This window comes from Sprattus sprattus, assembly GCF_963457725.1.
Source record: "Sprattus sprattus genome assembly, chromosome: 18".
Taxonomy (NCBI): domain Eukaryota; kingdom Metazoa; phylum Chordata; class Actinopteri; order Clupeiformes; family Clupeidae; genus Sprattus; species Sprattus sprattus.
The window spans coordinates 16,527,181-16,550,144 of NC_137916.1; the positions used below are offsets into that span (position 1 = coordinate 16,527,181).

The window sequence follows — 22,964 nt, forward strand, 5'->3', positions numbered from 1 at the left end:
TTCTTTACCACGGGCAAACGAATAGCTTTCTTAACTGTAGGACCTTGTTATCATTCATCAAACTAGGCTATAATATTATGCACAGGTGTAGTAAACCCACACTAAAAACTACAAACTTCCGGTCGACTACGACATTCCACTTTGATCCCTTGGTAGGCGTGTATTTGAGAGTTGAGAGGTCGAAGCCGCATTTAGCCCACGTGGGTCCAAGTTAATCGGTGAAAACAACATGGGGAAGACAAAACAACCCAAAGCTACGCAGAAACCCGAAAAACATCAGAGGTATTGTATTCTATTCAAGACTAACGATTCATTTTACAAATATATACACTCCAACTACTTTGGTGACCTAGTAGGCGGTAGGCTAAATCTTGTAATGTTTACTTAAGCTAACGCTAACTTTAGCTATTTTGAGCTAACAGCCTATACTATTTAGTTTTCTGTATCCAACAGGAGATTTTGAAGTCAATATATAGACGTTTGAAAACTAAATTGTGATACTCTGGTAATCGTTGAACCAGATGAGCTCACCCATAAATTAGATTAATTTGATGTTTGTTAACGTTGTTATCGCTAGCTACATTCTAACCAGCTGCACTCCCTGAAATGTCAGGAAAGTTACTTCCCTTATTGTGTGACTTAACGTCATACTGTGTTCCTGCCTTGACTAAAAGGAACTTAAAGTTTTAAAGTTGTTGGAAAATACCAAATTGTGATTGTTATGTCATGTGGTAACAGTAACTAAAGTTAGGATATGTCTATTCACGTCATAGGAAAAAGCCAAAGCAAAATGACAAGCCAACGCCGACTGAGCACCTGGAGCAGATTCCCTACCGCCTACGAGAAATTATGAAAAGTAAAGAGAGAATGAAAATGAAGGCCCAGAAGACTAAAACTGTGAAGAAATGTGAGTGATAAGCTTTTTTTTTTTTTTTTAGGCTAAACTGATAATGTGCCATTGGTGCATTTCTAAGGCATAGAGAAACAGTTGCAGTTGGTTTTTACTTTTGTTTGTTTTATTGTGTCTCCCCAGCCCCAGCCCCCGCCCCACCCCCCAAACCAGAGGATGGCGACATACCAGTACCACAATTCCGTAGGAAGGAGAGTGAGTCCGAACCGGCCTTCTTCAGGCGCATGGCACGAGAGACCCAGCATGTCATGTTTCTCACAAAGAACCAGGTGGAGCGTCAGCCAGAGCTGGAGCAGAACGAACAGGAGCACATGGCAGGAAAACGCAAGTCGGAAAAGAAGAAAGAGTGAGTTTTCCTGTCTGAGCGATGTTTGCGTATTTATTGCCTTGTTTGCTTTCATTTCCCACATTTGGCAATTGCTTATTCGTGGAAGGGTACAAATCTCCCAGTTGTAAATTCACACAGCTTAATTGTTCCTCTTCAGACATGACCAAGTAAGGTTGCAGAGACTGCATCAGAAGAAGCTGGACCAAGAGGTACAGAGGGAGGAAAAGGAGAGGTTTGAAGGCATGTATTCACAATGTTGTCAGTAAACGAGAATAAATAGTGGTAACTTGCACAATGTATTAATACATTAATTAATTTCATGCAGATAAAGTACAGTTTGGCGAGGTTGCCATGGCTCCCCCTTCTTTGACCTACAAACCCAGGAAGGACCCAAACAAGTCCAAGGTAGGCCTATGGACACTTTACACATTATGGATGGAAGGAGGAACTATGAGTTAATGGCTCAACAAAAAGCTCCTCTCCTAACATTAAATATTTCAGCGCTCAGATGCTGCATGAAATATGTGGCTTTAATTTGTTTGTTGTTTGTTACCTCCAGGGGGCAAACCGGGGGCTGCTGCTTACCTCTCTCCTGGGCCACACGCCCGTCTCTGTCGCTAAGCCGTCGCTGGCGAGGCAGAGGATAATGGAGGAAGAGCGTGTGCGCGTGGTGGAGGCATACCGCCACCTGAAGAAGCAGAAACATGCACAGAGCGAGCTCAGAACCGCCAGCATGAGTAAGCTGCTGAACCCACAGTGAAGCGTGACGCCCCTTAAGCAGTCACCAGCCTGCAGTCCCCAGAGGAGAAGATGGGACATAGGCATTACACAAATGACCTCAGAGCCACAGCACCTCTCATCAGGATTGGTGTGGTGGTTTGTAGAGTTTCTCAAGTGGCTTGTCCGGTCCGATGTCAGACTCAACGGGCAGTGGTGACTGGGAGCCAGCTGAGTGTGTAATGGCTAGCTTTCAGTCATGCCTTAAACTGCAACTGACTGTTGGCTTTGTAATGTCATCAGATGGCCTGCAAGCATGCCTCAGTAAGGACATGTTACTCAGAGCAGGAATAATTCTATTAGCAGGAACTACAAGAGTTGCAAGAATAATTTGGTTTCTTGGTTGTGCAGGTGTTTTGTCATTCTGTCCCTTTCAGATTTTTTCGTACTCGTAGCTCATAGAACTCAAAACTGAGTTATCAGTAGCTCGAGTTATCAGTGCCAGCATTGCAACGTTTCTTGTCCATTAGATGGCAGTCAGATCACCGGGTTGTTGACACATCCTCAGTGCCCACAGCACGTTTGGTACCTCCGCAGAGTCTTCAGAGAAGAGGGCTGAGTGCTGTAAACAAATCATTAGCTATTTATTGCCTTTGCAAATTTTCTTTTTTAAGTCTGACGTAGAGTGATTTACATGCAAGCATGAAATAAACCTTTTTTTCCATGTCCAGACATTTGTTTTCTGTTTCCTCCAAAAAAGGAACATGTCCCCTCTGCTTGAAATGTGTAATATTTTCTATAAAACTTTGTCATTGGTAAGTGATGTAATTGTCTGATGTGTTTATTCTCTGTTTAGTTATGCATTGGGAACACAGGGTAGCCACATCATCTAGTTGCTCAAAAGTGTTCTGTTTGTTATATTGAACCTTAAACTATTTTCTCTTTACTCTCAAGTTGCTCTGTTTGAGCCACCTGGCCGTTGTCACTCCTGTGGACTGGCTCGGTGTTCCAGTGGTTAATGTTGTCCAGGTGACAAATCAGTTGCCAGGCGACAGTGGCAGGTGCCTCTGATGTTTAGTGGGGACTTGATTGCGCCCTCAGCCTTGGACTCTGCCCGCTCATTTACACACACACACACACACAGACACTTTCCTATGGTCGCGTCTATAGCAACGGGCTCTCATGGTCATAGTGAGTGGAGTTGAAGTCCTGTTACTTGTATCTAAACCCAATTGTGTCTAATACACAGTGCATGTGCACAGTGTAGTTTGAATATGTGTACTTTGGTATTCATTGTTAGGTCGCTGTGAATAAGTGGGGTGTTCACAAACTGAACACTTGCTTTACAGACAAAAACATACACTGATGGATTAACTAAACGTGTTGATATTTTGATTTGATACATTTGGGAAAGTTGTGCACTTACTGCAAATAGCATTCAACTGTGTTGCAAAATACAGAGCACAAGATGTTGGATAGAATTGCTTAAATCTTAATAATATTTTAAAACCCATAACCTACTTTAGCCGCTCATTGAAATCAGCTCAAGCTTGGTCTGACCCGCAGTTCCTAATAAAGCAGTGTTGAAACCGACGAGGTAATACATTTATGCTATTATGAATATATTTCCATGGCATTAGGTGTTAGACTTCTCAATTAAATGTTTTGCATTGTAATGGATTTTAAAAACAGGATTCAAGATTTAATTTCACTGAGGTTAAATGAAAACCAGGTGTTCCATCTATGGGGTTGTCATTCTGAATAGGCAATACGTTACCCACAAGCTTGTATAAAATTATTCCATTTCAAATTATATAGACATATTTTCATTTTTTTGTGCCTGCCCAGGCCAAGTGTTGTGAAGGATGTTTAGTGCATTTACAGAGGAGTTTTGGCTAATGTTTGTACACGTCACTACACTACACATGCTTCATTAGTGCTACAGTCAATTCTAATGTTGGTCAGAGAATTTAGAATAGTGGCGAACAGGAAATATCAGTAAAAAAAAATATATATATATATATTTTCTGCGTAAAGTAAGTGGAGGATGTTTTTACACACAGGTTGGACTGTAGTAACATGGCAGAATGGGCTGTTCACTGGAGCTGCTTACGTATTTTATGGCCCTCTCAACTTGATGGACATGGAAAATGCACTCATCCATAGCAGACGTCCAGAGGCAAATTGTAACGCCTGTCCTTTAAAAGCACATGTAGTATGTTTTAATCCTGTCAGCACATGTGGACAAAGAGATCACTTGTTTCATAATGAAGTGGCGTAACAACATGTGGGGACTTGCTGTATAAAACTTGATCACAGTATGTACAATTGTTTTTATCCCAAATTGTTTTGCACATCTAGGTCACCTAGGCCCTGCCTTGTCTAAAGGACCACCATTTAATGTTGTTTTGTTTTCCAGTACTGGTAGAGCTAGCGAAGCTATGCTGCAGTATAGTGAACAGGAAGGGACGAGGTTAGAACTATTTGAATATCGTGACTGCATATCCTGGCAATGGGAACAGGGCCGTTTGCCTGTAACCTCCACTAAGGCTGGCATGGGGGCACTTATCACCTCACATGTAAATCCCACCTCATAAAAGGTTCCAGTGTTTTCATGTCCACACTGCTTCCTCTTTCCATTACTTCAGAGAAGAGAATAGGCTTTTGACAGCACCCGAACATCCAAATACTTTTGGTTCTAGTCACCATTTTTAAATATATTTTGCATAATGCAAGTTATCAGCAAATGTTTATTTTATTTGTTTTTATACATCACTGAGCACGTGACGTCCTGAATAGGTCTATACATACAATAATATTTATGAGCTGAGAGGGACAGGGTAGAGATCAGTTAGTTGAAATGTGTCAAGGTATGATAAGAATAAGCTTTCCAAAATCATGAATGATTCATCTAAAATTAGTAAAAGGATTGGTATACTAAGAACTTAGCCTTCATAGTATAAAATCTTGATGGAGCACTGCTTAATAGTACATTGATCTTGATTTAAGGTAAAACGGCTCCATCCACTCTTGCACAGTATGAACCAATGACTAAAAGACGGACAGCATGGTGTGATGCACATATGTTCTTAAGAAATTAACCCTAAATTGGTCAGCCAAATTGGCAAAATTGGAGTCTGCACAGTTAGTGCTTCTTGGAGACAGAGAATGCATTGTAAACAAAAAATTGTCTATGTCTGCCCAGAATTAACCATATTTGGTTAAATCACCATTTTAAAATTCCCTCCGGTGGCTTCACTTTTGACTGTGCGTACGCTGTCCATTGTTTTACCAGTAATTGGCATGAACTAGCATAAGCTTGACCATCACTATTAACTAACCAAATGAAACAACGCTCGACTCAAATGATCTACGCTATTGACAAATAATTTAAAACTCTTAATCAGTAGCATCTTTGTAAATTACTGTGCTTGAGAACATTTCTTTGATTGACATTTTGGCTCTGATTTATTCGTTAGCATTCCGTGACGAGTGGCCATCTTGCCCCCCTTCAACATGTCCATATAAACCAAGAAGCCATATTGACTACCCCCGCCCTTTTGATGGTAACCGGAAAGAGGAGGCAAGGTATGGCAGACTGCATGCAAAAGAGGGTCTGGCCACAGAGAATAAAACGAGAGACGTGCCAGGCTGCATTTCAATTTTAAGAGTTTCCTTGGGATTTGTGAAGTTGATTATCTTAGCGCTCACTGTAATGTCAGCAGCAAAAAAAAAACATTTGGTCAAACTATTTGCCCATAGAAATCACAGTGCAGTAAAATTACATTACATTGAAACATAAAACCAAAGCAACAGACTATATCTGGAGTGCATATAATGTACCAGTCCTTACACTCCCTGAGGCCTCTACACTGACCTCTGCATCGAGTGCCACGTGCCACCTGAACAGCTGAGGTGCAGGACCTCACATTACGCGGTCAGCTGTACGAATATGCTCCCCCACACCAATGCATTTTGGCTGGGAGGTCTAGAGGCGGGGGTTATGGTAGGGCTCTGTTAGTGGGATTCTGGATAGTTGGGAAAATTAGAAACACTCTTTCCAGCAGTGGGGCAGTTCCTGTGGGCACTCCAGTGCAGATCAGGCAGCAACAGTGAAGAAATGACATGAAGGACAAAATAAGGGGTGGACATGGATGATGCTGCGTCACCAGATTCACCACTGCCTATGTAAGCCATTTCCCTAGAAGAAAAACAGAGAGACTCTTACTTAAAATCAATAACAACATTTGAATACACTTAAGTATGATTTAAATGTATTATAAATAGCTATCTTTGTATGTGTGTGTGTGTGTGTGTGTGTGTGTGTGTGTGTGTCAGAGAGACAGAAAGAGAGAGTGTGTGTGTCTGTGTGTTCCACCTACACTGCTTGTGTGAGCCATGCCGACGAGAGGTTGCGGCTCTAGGGGTTTGGGCAGAGAGCTGCTCCTGCTCTGAGCAAGGTGAGGGGCAGATGCCCTGGGGATAGCGGGCTCACGGGGGAAGTCCTTCTGAAGGGCCGATATCACATAACAGGCCAACATGCAGGACACAGACACAATGGACAGGACAAAGGAATTATCAATGGTGCATTATTTGCATTTTTCTAACTTCCGGCATCATTTAAAGAAGTATAAAAACCACATTCAAATTACTCTGAGAATTATGAAAGCACGAAAACGGTTTCGCAGAGGGCTTGAGAATTTGTACAGAAGTTAGATCATTTGAACACTCACATTGGTAAGACCTTTGGAGATCAGCGCTAGTTCAGTCGGTTGGTACACACTGCTACGCAGCTGGCCGTTGTATCCACTGTATGGAGAAGTAAGTTTCTTGGCTAATCGACAAAAAACAAACAGAAGAAAGGGGGCAGCGTTTAACATCAGATTGATAACAACACAAGAAGACAATTAATATAAATGTAAAAACTGAGTGTATGTGTCCAACAAATTATCTTTTTTACCCCTTGACTGTGATTATTTACCATTTCTGGACTAGGGCAGCCAATGTCTGACACAGTGCCAACTCGAATTAATACTCCAGCTGGTTCAAACTAATCTGTACTGAAAAGGGAATACTTGTACCATGCACTTGTTTATCCCTGGCAACAATTAGGCCATTATTTAGAGGCTTGACCTATTCCCATTGAAACTGATTAAGCTCCTGTCATTTTAACATGTCAGTATCACTTACAGGCCTTTCACAGGCAGCAGCATGTATGTTATTTATCCACATGAAGTTATATATCCCATATTCCTTCATACTGTTACTAAACATCAGTGATAATGAGCAACATAGAGGGCACGAGGTATTACTATTAACTCTACACACAGTACTGTATACACAGAGTACTGTGTAACTCCCACACAATGCAGTACATAATAGTTGCCTTCATCTGAAAAAGCCATCATTCCCCTAATATAAAATGATTCCAAAGCTTAATGAGATATTTGGCCGCACTGATTAGTATTCATACATAGTCATTGTGTTTCCACATGTTTTCGTTCTATTGTTTGTCTTATTATTCTAGCTTAAATCTGTATAGTGATTTTTAGCTTGGTAAAATTCACACATTTAATTAAAATAGTTTATGCTTTTTTTGTGCTTGTTTTGCACTTTAAAATATATGATGTGTTCCATATTCTTACATTTGCACCTCACAAACCAGACTCCTTAAATGTTTGTGGCATGCTTATTTTGCTACTGAGGTTGTCTGTCAAGCACTGCTGTTGCTTGAAATCACTTGTCAACCCATATGAACTTAAAATTACGCCAAATGATAATTGCTTATAGTCCTAAAATCACATCTTTATCAATTATCGTAAACAGCAGTGTCCCACACATCCAGTCCAGAGTATAAATGCATGCACCAGTACCAACCATAAGTGTGTGTACTGATGAAAATACTACCCACCTAGGGCTCTGCCTGCATCGGACACATTCCTGCCCTATTTAGAACATACGACTGAAAGCTTTAGGAGCAACAAAGTCCACATGACAAGGTCTCAAACCCAACTCAAAGTTAACTTACTATGTTAGCAGTTAAGAGGGTGTTGAGGGTTAGGCACTAATTTATGTTCCATACCCTGGTTTGAAGAACGCTATGAGTTACGAAGGCAAAGAGAGAAACGTAATGTAAAATGTTACATCACAGGTCTGTGTTATATCACAGGGGTATATGCTTCCTCACTTTTGCAGGAAGTGAGATCAGACAGATTTAAGTACCATTTTCCATCAGCTATCTAACTATCTACAATTACAACTGATACTCCATAGACATGTCAACAGGGACACCAGAGCCATGAATTGAGAGCTGCAATACAACATATTATTGTCACTTTGTGAATACAACTATGATATACTGATCAGCAAAGGCATTTCTGCCTTTTGAATTTGTAGGTGTAGTTCACCTTTTTCTTCATCCACTTTATAAATAATCAAATATGCAGTTAATGTTAGGCATGAACCACCATTGTGTTTCCTTTTCAGCACTGTTCAATCATTTAGACAATGCCTGCTAAATAAAGATATACTATAGACAGCATATATATATACGTAGTCCATTTATTAGTACCTGTGCTGGGCTCATCCATGGTGAAGGCCTTGTTTTCTATGTACATGTTCTGCTCTACCTGAGTTTGTCTCCTCAGAATGTTCTCATAAACCACACCCCTGGTGTGGAACATGTGGTCCTCATGGTCAGGCTCTTCAGCGCTTTGGTTCTCATGGCTGAGCAGGCAAATCTCAGGGATGGTGTAGAGGACGAGGAACACCCAGCCATTGGACACCAGGGCGATGGCTAAGGTGGGGTCATCCCAGGAAACGTCCCCCACTATCTGGTTGCCATGGATGTACATGACTATCCAGGTGACCCAGATGCCCATGGAGAGGACACCCGTCATCAGGATGTAGATGGCGTCGCGCCGGAGGTTCCTGTGCTTGTGTGTGAGCGAGGGCACGGCCATGAGCACCACCACCACCAGCAGCACCATCACGTAGATGAGCGCCATGACAAAGTCCTTGTTGGTGATCCGGCACGAGCGCTCAGGCAGCATAGCCTTGCTGTCGGGGTCACGCGCCACGGTGATGATCATCCACTCGGTGTTGATGATGACCTCCACCAGCCACACGGCCACGGCGCCCAGCCACAGCAGCCAGCCGCGCGGGCCCCTCTCCTGCCGCTCCAGAAGCACCAGCCACAGGCCGTGCATGAGCAAGCAGGAGAAGCAGCCAGCGAACAGCACACCGAAAAGGAAGCGGCGCACCATGCACGTGGTGAAGTCCCGGCCCACTATGAAGGCGATGGACAGGCCGAACAGGCCCAGCGTGAACACCAGGAAGCTGACCTGCAGCAGGGTCATGCTCTTGCGGGTCTTGTCGGGCACGAACGGCAGGCTGGCCATCTGGATGATCAGCAGCATGAACGAACCGACCACGCCGGCAGCGGCAAAAGCCTCCACCACGATGCCCCACACCGCCTCCAGGTCGCACAGGTTAAAGTAAAGAGACTGGACGGAGGGGCCGCAGCCATTCGGGGGCTGAGTGGTTAGATCCATGGCACCGGGGGGTGGGGGGGGGGGGGGGGCAGCGCAATGGGGAGCCTTGTGAAATGGACACAGGCCCTGGAGAGTCTGGATTGGGCCTTGATTGGAATCTGAAAACACCATGACACAACATTTGTCACTGGGCATGACTATTTAGGGTCACAAAAGTCTGGTGGAGACAGCAACACAAATCTTGTCAAAACATCTGTCTAACATCGAGATGACCAAATCACTCATTTTAATGGTGTTCAGAGGGCACATATTTAGGACTCATTTAAGACAGAACTCTTATGACTCTTACACCTTATGGTGGATGGAAACAGCGTGGAGAGGTTCTTAAGACAGTACTTGGGGGCTGAGATTGTACCTTCTGCTAAGATAAGCAGTTCAAACAAACATAGACTCACCCTCTGTTTCCCTGGCAATTTTCTCAATAGATTGGCCTTGATCGAGCTTTTTGCGAGAATCCCATACTACACATCACATCAATGTTCTCTGCTTTATACTGCCTGATGGAAACGTTACTGTCTTCATTACGTTGTTTGAACAGTGGCAACAGGCAGGGGCGTAGCCAGGACATTATTTCTGGGGGGGCAGCTCTGGCCAGTCTTTTATTTGGGGTGGCACTTGATTGTCAAATATTACTATTTTAAAACTCACACACATGCTATGAAATATACGGAGTCTAATTCAAATTAACATACAATCACTTATTTTTATTTGTTTCTATACGTACAGGCGACTTCGAGTGAAGGGCTATTGAATAATCATTGGTCTTGTGATTTCTCAGACCAGACCAGTAAAGCTGTGTGAGACCCTTACGAGCGCATATCATTAGCACAAACAACCAGCCACATGAGTATTAACGTTACCGGAGTTAATACCCTAAAGTCACGAGCGGAATTATGAAAATTCCCTGTAAGTCAATAACAATATAAAACTAAAACGTCTCCGTAGGTTTGGAGCCTATGCTGCGCAAGAACAGCTCATGAATTTTAAGATTTAAATGGGAGTGAAAATAATTTCTGATAGAATTCAGTACGTCACCACTAACTTTATAAAACTAGAGGCATTTCATATCAGAGCCCTTACCTGTCCACCCAGTCAGTCGACAGTTCTCTTCTCTTCAGAGGTACCACCTGTAAATTCTAATAATTAGGCCCTTAAAAAGGACAGACTTTGTGTCTTCTTATGGTAGTGTGAGAGGCAGTTTCCTTGCTGTCATGTCAGGTATTCCAGAAATCAACGCAAAACACATGATATGTTCTCAATCAAGACATCAGCGCACTCTTCACACCTTCTGCACGTCTGATCAAAATGTTAGCGCTCTCCGCCCACGCACTCAAATCATTCCACCCGCCTACTGTAGGCCTGCAGTAGCCACATCAACTATTGCACACATCTCTCGTGAACACAGTCTCACTGTAATCCACCTTTCTCTTAGCATTTCCGCTGTATTTTAGCTCTCGAGCCTTTTACCACGGGTATTAAGTCAGAGTAAACCAATTGTATTTGGGCCTGTCTAAAACCCTGGTGGCCCGCACAAAAGCCTTCCACATGTTGTGCAAGTAGTCTGGCCAATCAACACATTTCCTGAACCAGCTTACACATACAGCTATGCTGCTGAAAAAACCTTTCCTGCCCAGCAGTAACTAAATTATACTTAAGAATAAGTCAGCAGTAGCCTAGTCTGTGTAGGGTTGTTATTGGGGTCTATCTAGTTTCTGTAAACGGTTTGAGTGTTAAGCTTTTAATTAATTCGGTACATTTAGTTACTGAACTAAATCTGAAGGTATTTTAATAAGTAGATTTAATTTGTAGATCAATATCAATCAATAACCTTAGTTTACAGCATTTAAAGTTAGAAAGTGGTGTGTTGTGCCACCCAGTGGTAGATTATTATGCGTGCATGAGCACATTTCGTTCAGCTCTCTGGTATAAATTGCAACTACTTGGTGACTTTGCTCTTATCTGGACAGTTGGAAATCTACACATTATTTATTAAATTCACATTTTGCTCTCCTTTTTTGCATTGCCTTTTTATTCCAGTGTGCTATGTTGATGGAATAGCATAACATACAATATTTGCATTACTGAAGTGTAAAGCCAGATCTATGGTCGTCTGTATCAGCAGACACGCAGAGCCCTCTGCGTCGTTGCAAACCCTCTCCGAGCACCTCTCCGTGGCCTGACGTGCCCTAATATTGTATCTGTCAGGTGAAATGACGGAGACAACAGGGCTGTGTTTACCTTCAAGATAACTCCACTTATTCAAAGACTGTAAATAACTGTTTTTACAGGGGTGGGGGGGGCGTAAACACCTGTGAATGTTGAGTCTCGACTAGCAAATGAAAATGAGACTCACATTTACGAGCAGGGGTTGGGGGAGACATGCCGCCCATTTTATGATGTGGATACGTATCAAATGCTTGAAGATACATCAGCATCTGCCTTGATGATTTTAAACAGTAGATGACGTTGAGCCATTTTCCACCAATAAAATGCAGATTTTTATAAAATCGGGAATTTTGTCAGTATTAACACCAGCATTGATGTGTTTTATCACAGTTCAGTCATATAATTTAGTTTACAGCTCAAAAAACACATTTTAGTTTGCACTTAAGGAATACTAACATCATAAAGCCTAGACATTATGTATGCAACTCATGTCATCAGGAAATCACACTAATATCATTGAGTACTACAAATATATGTATAAGTTTCTTTGTTTTAATATGGAGGAAAGTTAGTCGTTTGATTATGATAAACCTAAAATATATAGATATTAGTCACAAACATGTTGAGCAATTCCAGCACACTTTTACCATTGTGTAGAGGGATAAACTCACATATGCCTTACCAATGTATATTCTCAAGTTAAACTTATTCGCCATGGGGAAGATGTTATGGCTGACTTATTCACATTTCAGAGCAAAGAGACATTGACATTTTTTATGAGTTCACATACAGATGTGACAATTTCACGTATGCACATTGCACACTCACACGCACACACACAGACACACACACACACACACACACACACACACACACACACACACACACACACACACACACACACACACACACACACACACACACACACACACACACACACACACACACACACACACACACACACACAAACACACACACAGAGACTTTCTCACTCACAAACACATGAAAGGACAGATACCTCACCATAATGAACAGACCATAATACAGTAATAAACCCATAACAAGGTCATAACATATTAAACTTGGTGCTTTCTTTCTTGGTTTTTGTACCATTGCACATATACACATACATACCATTAAAACAATGTCTCTTTGCAGAACAGCATGCTGGCAGCTGACACACTCCACTTGAGTACAAAGCATCCTAGCGTGATGCTATCAGAGGGTAAACTAGGTTCCATGAACCCTTTGATCCCACATGGTTCATGAAACATTGCAAGGCCATTACTGACACCTGTTTTCTTTTTTTGCAGTTGGCTTTTACACCGCCTCTCACCTAAACAGCCATTTTAACCGTTAGATTAATGTTAAAGGCATTGATCATTCAGTGCCAATCTGCCCCAGGGGGGCTTTTAAGAATTTGGCAGCTTGTCAGAGGGTATAGGCTACTCCTGACCCTGATCAGTGAGCACATTCTTGACCATGAGTGACCCAGCACACAAGTGAAACTGACCTTGGCGAACACTAAAAATATTTATATTGACGAGATGAGAGGAACATTTCAAACTACAACAATGTGTGAGTGAATGACACGCTAGAAATTCATATGGTTGAAATGTTCGTATGCTTTCCGTAAAGTGCTTTTTATAAGTTAGTCTAACCACCTCTTAGCTCTTGAACCTGTGTTATGGTTCTGGTATGAATTCATTATTATAAATAATTGATCATTCTGCATGAAGGTGCTCCACAAAAGTTTGTCAACTTAATTTTAACATCCACTTTTATGTCAGGCTCTCTTTACTGTGTGTGCATCACCATTTATCTGTGCTATATGAATCTACAAACTGATTCAGTCTGTGCACTGTAGATTACTTATCTAAAATAGATAGGTAATTTGAAGTGCACAGATTGAATAGTATTGTAGATTCATGTAGCACAATAGCTATTGGTACTAATCTCTAGCCTTTTTTTGGCAGACCGGCACTTTCCCGGTGGCCCAGTGGGTCTTTTGGGCTGACAAAATCAGACTTAAGTTACATATTGTTAAATACATAAGGCCATCCTCTTTTTTGTCTCAGTGTCAACCGTGAAACATGTTCACTGGGTCAAAATTGTGTGACAAAATGGATAAGTGAAGTGCAGTCGAGGTGCTTAGAAATTGTGGACAAGACAAGACAGAATCTGCTAACAAATGTCATGCTTGTATCACTGATACTATTATGCAAGGGAGCAGGTAGAAGAATTGGGGGGCTAAGGTGAGGAAAGGTTCCGTTGAGTAGTGACATTCCTCAAGTCCATCTCTCTGAGGATAAAACAAAGTAGTCTGAGTCTTTCGTTACCCAGCTGCCAGCAGGCACGCCAGCCTTGAACTTTTTCCTTTGTTTGCTGAGCAGCTCCTCGGGAGCACCGGAACAGCAGAACATCTCGCTGACCAGGCCATCAGTAGAGGTGGAAGCACTCTGATCGGGGCCCCCATAGACCTAGCACAGCGACCACTTGGTGAAGTAATTCATAGCCATGAGGTCTTAACGGTTCCCTTGGTCAATGGTGGGAAAGCTGTTGCATCTTGAGCCTCCGAGCCAGCTGCCCCTCCAGCTCTTTGTAGCTCAGAAGCCAGGTGAGAAAGGCATGATCAGTGTGCAGCAGGAACCATCTTCCGTAGAGGTAGGCTCTGAAGTGACGAATTCCCAGGATCACAGTCAGCAGCTCCTGACAGGTAACACAGCAGTTTCTCTGTGATCGGCTGAGTGAGCTCAGCATGCCCTCTCTCCTAGGACAGCACTGCACCAATACCCACATTACTGGCTTTGGGGTAGAAGATGAATGGTCACTGTGTATCTGGAAATGCCAGCACGGGGTCTTCGATGTGGGTTGCTTGAAGTCGGTCAAAGTCAACAGTGCCATCTTCTTCCCACTGGAAACTGGCAACAGAGCAGGCTGGTGGCAAAGTCTCTGACAAAACATCTGATGAAGCATCTATAGTACCAAGCCAGCCCCAGGAAGCTCTCCAGCTCTCCAACGTCACAGGGAACAGGCAAGTTACTCACTACTGCCACTTTCACGCAATCAGTGGACACACCAGCTGCACCGACCACATGGACCAGGAATGCAGCCGTTCACTGGAAAGGATGACACTTCTTTGGGTGCAGATGCAGGCCAGCTCTGCAGCGTACACAGAATAGACTATGCGTTGGTTTTGAGGAACACCAGCCAGCACTCTCTCACTCAGGTGCTCAAAGGTAGCTGGTCTATTGCAGAGCCTGAACAGAAACACTTTGAACTGCCAGAGCCCCTGGCCGATGGCGAAGTCGGTCTTCGGGCATGACTCTGGAGTCAGCTCCACCTGCCAGGAGCCACTACTGATGTCGAGAGAACTAAACCGGCTGGACCAAGCGATGTAGTCGAGGGCATCATCGTTGTGTGCCAGCGAGTTTAAGTCTTTAAGACAGTAACAGTCGACACAGGCATGCCAGGAGCCATCTTTCTTCTTGACTTTTAGTATGGTTGTCTTATACGTATATGTATACGTATACGTATAACATAATAATAATAACATACACATAACATCAACCTAACAGAGCACATGTAGTGCTCTATTTTCCTGTTCTTTTGAGACCTAAAATTGTGTCTTGGAAAGCTTTGTTATGTCCATGACCGTCATTAAACATTACTTAACCTCAAGAGTTAAAGATCCCAAACAAACAAACAACATTGCCCCATTCTAAGCTTTGATTAGTTTGTTCATAGAAAGGGACACTGGAGAAGAGTTAGAATTCATACATCTATTAACAACTTGCCCATTACCATTTCCATTTTATTTAAATAATGCAGCTTTTTGATAAAGATGCTTTTGCACTTCTTTACCAGGGAATCCAATAATTCTGGACCGGGTATGTTTATACTCAGTTATCCTTCTTCACTGCAGTTGATTAATTCCTACAAAGCTGTGTGGTTTGGATATATAGTACAGTGGGTAGCCCACACTGTAACATATTTAAGTATTTCAGAGAAGGTGTGTGCTGTGATCAACTGTGGTGGGCCGGTCTGAGCCAAAATGCCAGGGCGGTTTTCTGTCTCTGCTCCTTTCCCAGAAAGAAACATGATTGACAGTTACGAATCGTATACCTCTCTTCAAATGCCAGATCAGTAACTTATTTATGGAAGAAAAAAAGAGTTGTCTCTCTCAAAGGCTGCGAAGGTGAGCAGTTCTGTACAGACATTTGAAGGTTAGAAGGTTTGACTGTTTTAATGGCATTTCAGCTTTATTTAACTGTGTCATCGTGAATTTATATAGAATTTCTTTTACAGTTGCACTCATTTCAGATTATCCCACTATGTATTGTCAAAATACCGCCGAATACACTGCAGTATCACGCCTTCCCTCATGACTTAAGCAACTCTGAGTATCGAAAGACTCAACTTATTGTTTAAACTCTCAAGATGGCTGGTTCATAAGTACCAGGTTATTCATAATGTGCAGTTGTAATGGCCCTACATTAGAGTAGACCTACACCTACAACTTACCATGCAACTTCCATGACTAATCTGGTGTTTCTACCCTACCAAACAGAGTTGTCCTTTGAGAGCACACCAGGACACTATAGGCCATGTCATGCCAGAGGGCTGTGCAAGCGTGGCACTTTTGCTTTGTTCGTGGTCAGAGCGCAGAGACTGGAGAAGTGGGGAGAGCGTAGTATTGACCGTCTGCACTTTTCTGGCATTGGTCATTAGTGCTGTTCCCTGCCTGCAGCTGCCAGAGAACTTAATGCACATGGGGTCCAGGGTCACTGTACAGCACCCACAGGGGCACAGTACTCAGCACACACACGCACACGCACACGCACACGCACACGCACACGCACATGCACACGCACACACACACACACACACGCACTCACCACACACATGCACAGGCACACACACACACACACACACACACACACACACACACACACACATGCACTCACCACACACATGCACAGGCACTTAGTGAGATTTCTGCAATTGTTTTAAAGGAAAGACAACATGTGTAGCAGCATGGCACTGCTCCTTAGGCAATCAGAATGTGTACCTCTACTGAGATTCTGCAAACTGTCAAAGCCTTTAAGAGATTTGGGCATCAAAGTTTTTTTTCGGCCTCGGTGGCTACGGCCGAACACCACCCGTTGGATTATTCCTTACCTACCCCAGTCCCACTCGTACTATATTGCTTAAATATAAACCGTGAACTGATTGTTGAAAACATTTCCCATGACCTTATTTGGGAAAAATATATAGCTATGGAATACATAAATGCTGTGGATATGAATGCATAACATTGTTTTCATAATCTGCACTGTATGTGGTGGCTGTATGTTGTAGTACAGTGTGTGCAAATATTGATGTTGCTATTTTTCAATAACATTCCATAGTAAGAGATCCTACCACACTCATCCATCCACCCACTTACTCCCTTCAAAAAGAAAAAAACAACTTTGGACCCCCAACTGGTAAAATACCACGCAGATCAATGCCATGCAACATTGAAAAGGGAGAAACTCAAAATCAAAGCTGTAGTCATGGCAACGGCCTAGGCTGATTCCACCAATCAATGTGGACCGCAAGGCTGCGAGATGCGCGAGGAAGGGCCGGCGTCCTACATAAAGAGCGCAGGACTGGGAGCCAAGGCACCACACAGGGCGACCCGACATCCTGAGCCTTAGCGCAGCGAGAAACACACCGGTAGAAGAAGGACAAGTAGGAGAGAGGAAGGACAAGGCGAGGAATAGAAGAATAAAAGAAGAGCGAAAACACAGAAAGGAGGGGAGAAAAGACCCGGACCAAGCATGGCCTACTCGTTTGAGGGAAGAAGTATGTCTACTCTGCTCTGTCTGGTGACTCTCTTGGTGGGGCTAGACTTCCACGCCGTGGCCGTTGGGGGAGGTAAGGTCACACACACTCTGCACCGCCTCTCTCTCTCCACTCTGCATACATCAACAAGATGTACTTAACTCTGTGTTATGTTACACTTGCTGTTCCATTTACTGTAATTGATAAAAAAGGATGCTGACTGACTCATGCTTTAGATGCTCTGTCCTCTCTGCCATTACCGAATCTCCTTCCCTGGAGAATGAGGTGCATTACTTTTGCATCAGTGCATGTGAAGTGCGTGCAGTTGCTCTCCATCAGAGAGCCCAGTTTGTAGCCATGATGGGCACCATCTGTGTGAGTGCAGTCCAGTCCAGTGTCTGTGTTCAGTGTAGCTTTGCTAAATCCAGCCCTGGGGTTATGAGAGACACAGACACAAACAAGAGATGGACACTTTCTCAGCCCGACAACGCTGTTGTTGCAGCTCCCACACATCCGCTTAGTCCTCAGATGTGGATAAGGACAGCCCTGGGTGCTTTTGCACTTAAAAAAGATATTTTGGGCAAAGACTGACTGACATATATCAGCAGTCCTGTATACTTCCATTTAATATATCAGAATACTTTTAGCAATTCAAGTGTGTCCATTTATATATTCTAATCAGTACATTTGAAAGTGGATTTTTTGTTAAATGTTCTCAGGTCCTCTAAATTACTACAAACAATAGTAGACTAGACAGTGATAACAATATTGTAGGACTCATTTCTACAGCTGTCACTTCCTAAAGCCAGTTCCCCTAAATCATGGGCGACGTGTATTCAGTTTTGCTATTACACTACTGACGGTCAAATATTGTAATGGATGAATATGGATATTATTCACATTAAAAATATTCTGGAGGCTTTACAAGATTTTAGGATTTTTATGTTGAATAAAACCTTTTCTACAGTGAAACCCATCGGACATTTTTAGTTCTCAAAGATGGATCTTTGAAAGCTTAGGAACCCTAAACATGATCTCTTTAGTGCTTCAATAATGTATCAGTTTAATCACATATATTTATCCTAAAATTCCCTAGGAGAAACAGTTTTAGACAGAAATGAGATGAGGCACTTTATTGTAAAAATCTACCATAATTGACAATAAAAGGATCCTCTCTCCACAACAGCTTTGAACAGTTTTCTTCTCATATGCTAGTTAAACGCAATTAATTGTGAAAATAAAACATTTCTCCTTTAGCACCATAGGAGAAATGTAGACAATATAGAAATCTGAGAAGCAACAGATTTAAACCTAAATCTTACTTTTAATCTCATTGTTGTCTAGTTGAAACTAAGGAGATAATAAGGAAACTCTTTTTAGACTTTCTTTTCTTATGGGAATGTATTCATTGGTTTTGTTATGAAGTCCACAATTCAAAGGTTCAAAAACAGGCACTTGAGGTAAATTCTGGGAAATTTCTTAACTGGAAAATATGAACAACTAGATAGCTAAGGGCTCAGTTGCCTTAAACTGTTACAGCTAAGGTGGATCAACTGGGCATCATGGATATTGCAAGGCCAGACAGACAGAAGAGAAAAAAAAGTCTTGAGACTGAATCTCATTAAAAGCCATTTGGAGCGGAGCAGCTGGTGACCTTTGAGGATGAGAGATCAGATGATGTTTAATTGGGCCAAGAGACTGGAACCGTGCTGCGCTATGTCTTTCATGTGTGATTCCAGCACCGGAGCTCGAGTGCAACTCCACAGCTGTGACTCAGTCTGCAGATGCACACATGCCCCCTGCCTCCTGTGCTCTCCTCCTCCAGCACCTGCTCTCTTTTACCTCAGGCATCTCAGAAGCATAAAGCCACCTCTTGGCTCCCCAGCACGACACACAAAGGAGTCTGACACAGAATATACAGGACAGTAGCTTCATTTTAAATTAGTTTCAACAGTTCACCTTTAGTTTTAAGGCACTCGACTGAAACTGAGGTCTAAAACCCCAGGAGGAATCACCTGGTGGCAGTTTTTAGGAAACATTGCAAATCTCAAAAGGGGGAGCACCCACAAGGAATGGAGAGATAGGTGGAGGAGAATAAGAAGACAAAAGTTAGAACAGGAAAAGTGGCACATGTACAGCTTTGGGTTTAAAGTGTATCTGTCCACATCATTAATTCAAGTGTTCAGCAAGTGTCCAGCACATCTGAAATACATTTGGTTCAAGTGTATTGGTAGCATGAAAAGTGCTGGCTCATGCTGAAACTACGAGGGACCTAGTGACTCTCTAAGCTAATAATCATTAGTGAACTGTGCACATGCCACACTGACCTCATGTCACCAATATCCCAGGGCTACTGCTGTAAGTTGCTGAATCAGTTACTACATGTAGCACAGCTATTGAATGTTAGAAGTCGGAGAGTGGATCTAAACCTATGACATAGCCAGAACTGTTTAAGGAACCTCACATTATATTACACTGGTGTAAATATGCGATTAAGCACTAATTACAAATAGATATATAGACATACAATTATACTCTGTTCTCATCACACATGCTATGATGTATCTAAATGTGTAGTTGTATTGATACATAGAAAATGGGTCTGCAAAAATAGTAATGTTCTACTTTTAATGGTATTGTATTCTGTCATCAAGGTCATGATCTATATTTTTATAGTCATACTGGATTATAATTATTATGTTATTGCCGTAACCCTCTTTTTGATGTGCGCATGAACTTTTTGTGATTGACAGTCCTCACTGATATGGGTTGACTGAAATGTGAAATAAGAAAACTAATTTGTCTTCCCGACAGCAGCTCTGAGACTAGATATGAACCCGGAGAATGGCTTCACCACACTGAATCACTCCATGGCAATGGTGCAGCGGATGGAGGCCCTGCTGGCCCAGGGGAACGGCAGTGATGTGACCCTCCGAGTGAGGACCATCGGCACAGATGAGGTGAAGATAATCCAGGCCCACAGCCTGGTGCTGACCCTGCAAAGTGATATGTTTGACGAGCTGCTCCAGAACCGCAACAGCAGCATCCTTGTCCTCAGGGAGCCCCAGGACTGCGCTGCAGTCTTTGACAAATTTATCAGGTAGGGACAAGGCTTCTATGGCTGAGATTAAGCCATACCTTTTGTCTCTTTAGGAGTTGGATTGTGTCGAAATCAGATGCACTGTTGGAATTGGTGTAGTGACCAGGTCTGCCCCATTGAGCACCTGGAAATCAGCCTTCCTCTATAGGCATATCTTAGCATAGTTGTAGATTTAACATAATTCATGTGGTGCAGGTAATCAAGCTCATGATTATTAGATCCCAGAATGTGAGCGTAGCATATCACTGCTGATGGTATACCTCCAGGAAGGCTAACCAACCCTCTCTGTCACCAGTTTGGTGTGCAGATCATTTTGATTTTAAAGGAGACAATCTCTCTGAATGATGTGAGCCTGACCTACGACCTCACTAACACTTTTGCAGTGTGTATTCTTGTCAGATGGCTCCCCCCTTTGTTGCATACTGGTACTAACATAGATTGGATGAAATTACCCATTACCAAGCACAAGAAAAAAAGGAAAGATAAACTATTAGAGAGACAATATTAAGGGTCCATTCATAAAGTATATTTCGTATAGGTGACTGGCTTTCATAAAAACCTCAAATTCATTGAGATGGTTCAAGGTGATTTGAAGTGCAGATAATCATCTAATTATCGTCTTTCCCACTAGCCACCCTGGCTTTTAACTATATTGTTTGGTGGTTGTGTTAGGCATAAAACCCCATGGAATGTAAGAAAAACTTAATTCACATTGGTGAGTGGTCTAAAAGCCTGCCAGCTTTCATCAGTGTTAGCTCTTATGTTCTTGGCGTCTGAAAGACTGTTGCCTGTGAGGTCACTAGTTTTAGATTAAACTCAATACTGGCATTTTGCACTTTAAGATTAGGTTACCATGGCGATGAGCCAATGGTCACTGGTCCATGCTTTGTCTGCTCTAACTCATCAACCTCCTCACATTCTTTGAAGGTACCTCTACTGTGGTGACATCTCTGTGCGCCTAGACCAGGCCATTTCCCTGCATAAGCTTGCCAGCAAGTATCGTGTGTGGAGCCTGCAGCAGGGCCTAACCCGCTACATGACTCAGCACCTCTCCAGTGACTCACCAACGGGTCACGTGGTGGGCTGGTATCAGTACTCCCTGCAAATTGGTGACGTTTCGCTGCGGGACAGCTGCCTGCAATACCTGTCCTGGAACCTGTCGTCTGTGCTGCAGAGTGCCGAGTGGGGATCCATCAGTGATGAACTGCTGCTGTCGCTCCTTCAGCGCTCTGATCTCATCCTGCAGAGCGAGCTGGACCTCTACGAGGCTCTGGAGAACTGGATCGAGCAGAACCAGCCGGCAACCGACACAGTGGAGACCGCATTGCGGGCCATCCGGTATGGTATGATCCCACCACAGCACTTGTTCCGGCTGCAGAAGCAGTCTCCACTCATGGTCAAACACTACGAGTCCATCCGCGACCTGCTCTTTCTGGCCTTCCAGTTCCACTCAGCCTCTCCCATCCAACTCGCCAAGTATTTTGATGTCAACTGCAGCATCTTCACACCTCGCAACTACCTGTCCGCGTCCTGGGGGTCGCCTTGGGTGATCAACAACCCAACACGTGACGACCGCAGCTACAGTTTCCAGACGCAGCTGGGCCCCAGCGGCCATGACTCCACCAAGCGTGTGACCTGGAACACCCTGTTCTCGCCACGCTGGCTGCCACTGAGTGTGCGCTCAGGCTATGGTGAGCACGGCGCAATGCAGTCCACGCGCACCGACCTGGGCCGACCTCGCATCATCGTCACCCCAGCAACCTCCAGCCCGGACTTTGCAGGCGTGAGCTTCCAGAAGACAGTGATTGTGGCTGTGAGACAGCAGGGCAAAATGGTGGTCCGTCACGTCTACAACTTCCACCAGAGCACGGAGGAGTCTGGAGATTTCTTGGTGGATGCCGACTTGCAGCGCCGCGGCTCTGAGTACCTCATTGACAACTCCCTTTTCTTACACGTCATAGTGAAGCCCCTCTACCATAGTCTTATTGTTTCCAAAAAGTAAAGATCATCCCCGTCATAACCTTCTGTCCTGCCAGTGTCTGACACAACTTCAGTCCCTGCACTCACACACATGCCTAAGCAGTGCACTTCTATGTACCATTAAACTCTCCTGGTTAAATATCTGTCTTCACAAGCTTTCCCACAGATACGTCTTGATTTTCACCTCTGACTCTTAAGAGTTAACACTGCCTACTGTGCTTGTGTATCATTTACATTAAAGTTACATCTAGTCTGTCCTGACTTGCTGCTTCCATGCAGCCCATGTACTGTTTCGCTTAAATCTATGTTATCAGTTTTGAATGCAGATTATTTTGGTGCATTTTCGTTTGAAACAGCAGTTTAATTTAGTCTAAGGCAAAG

The 22,964-nt window shown here is 43.3% G+C and overlaps 2 protein-coding genes and 1 pseudogene across 3 annotated transcripts; 2 read left to right on the top strand and 1 right to left on the bottom strand.

Moving 5' to 3' along the window:
* Nucleotides 1–192: 192 nt before the first annotated feature.
* Nucleotides 193–2,681, top strand: ccdc137 (coiled-coil domain containing 137). The gene is made up of 6 exons (XM_080856012.1): nt 193–282; nt 774–907; nt 1,034–1,256; nt 1,396–1,478; nt 1,564–1,643; nt 1,798–2,681. Exons 1-6 carry the CDS (start codon nt 230–232, stop codon nt 1,996–1,998), a joined length of 774 nt encoding a protein of 257 aa, XP_080712138.1. The 5' UTR covers nt 193–229; the 3' UTR covers nt 1,999–2,681.
* A 3,448-nt stretch (nt 2,682–6,129) lies between these two features.
* On the bottom strand, nt 6,130–9,629 carry LOC308379792 (G-protein coupled receptor family C group 5 member C-like; annotated as a pseudogene). The gene is made up of 4 exons: nt 8,527–9,629; nt 6,689–6,789; nt 6,338–6,463; nt 6,130–6,156 (listed from the first exon to the last, which is right to left on the bottom strand). The product of its transcript is annotated as a G-protein coupled receptor family C group 5 member C-like (transcript).
* Nucleotides 9,630–17,499: 7,870 nt separating this feature from the next.
* On the top strand, nt 17,500–22,605 carry btbd17b (BTB (POZ) domain containing 17b; the record flags this gene model as incomplete). The annotated part of the gene is made up of 3 exons (XM_080856597.1): nt 17,500–17,596; nt 20,318–20,603; nt 21,531–22,605. 3 exons carry the CDS (start codon nt 17,500–17,502, stop codon nt 22,603–22,605), a joined length of 1,458 nt encoding a protein of 485 aa, XP_080712723.1.
* Between the last annotated feature and the right edge of the window lie 359 nt (nt 22,606–22,964).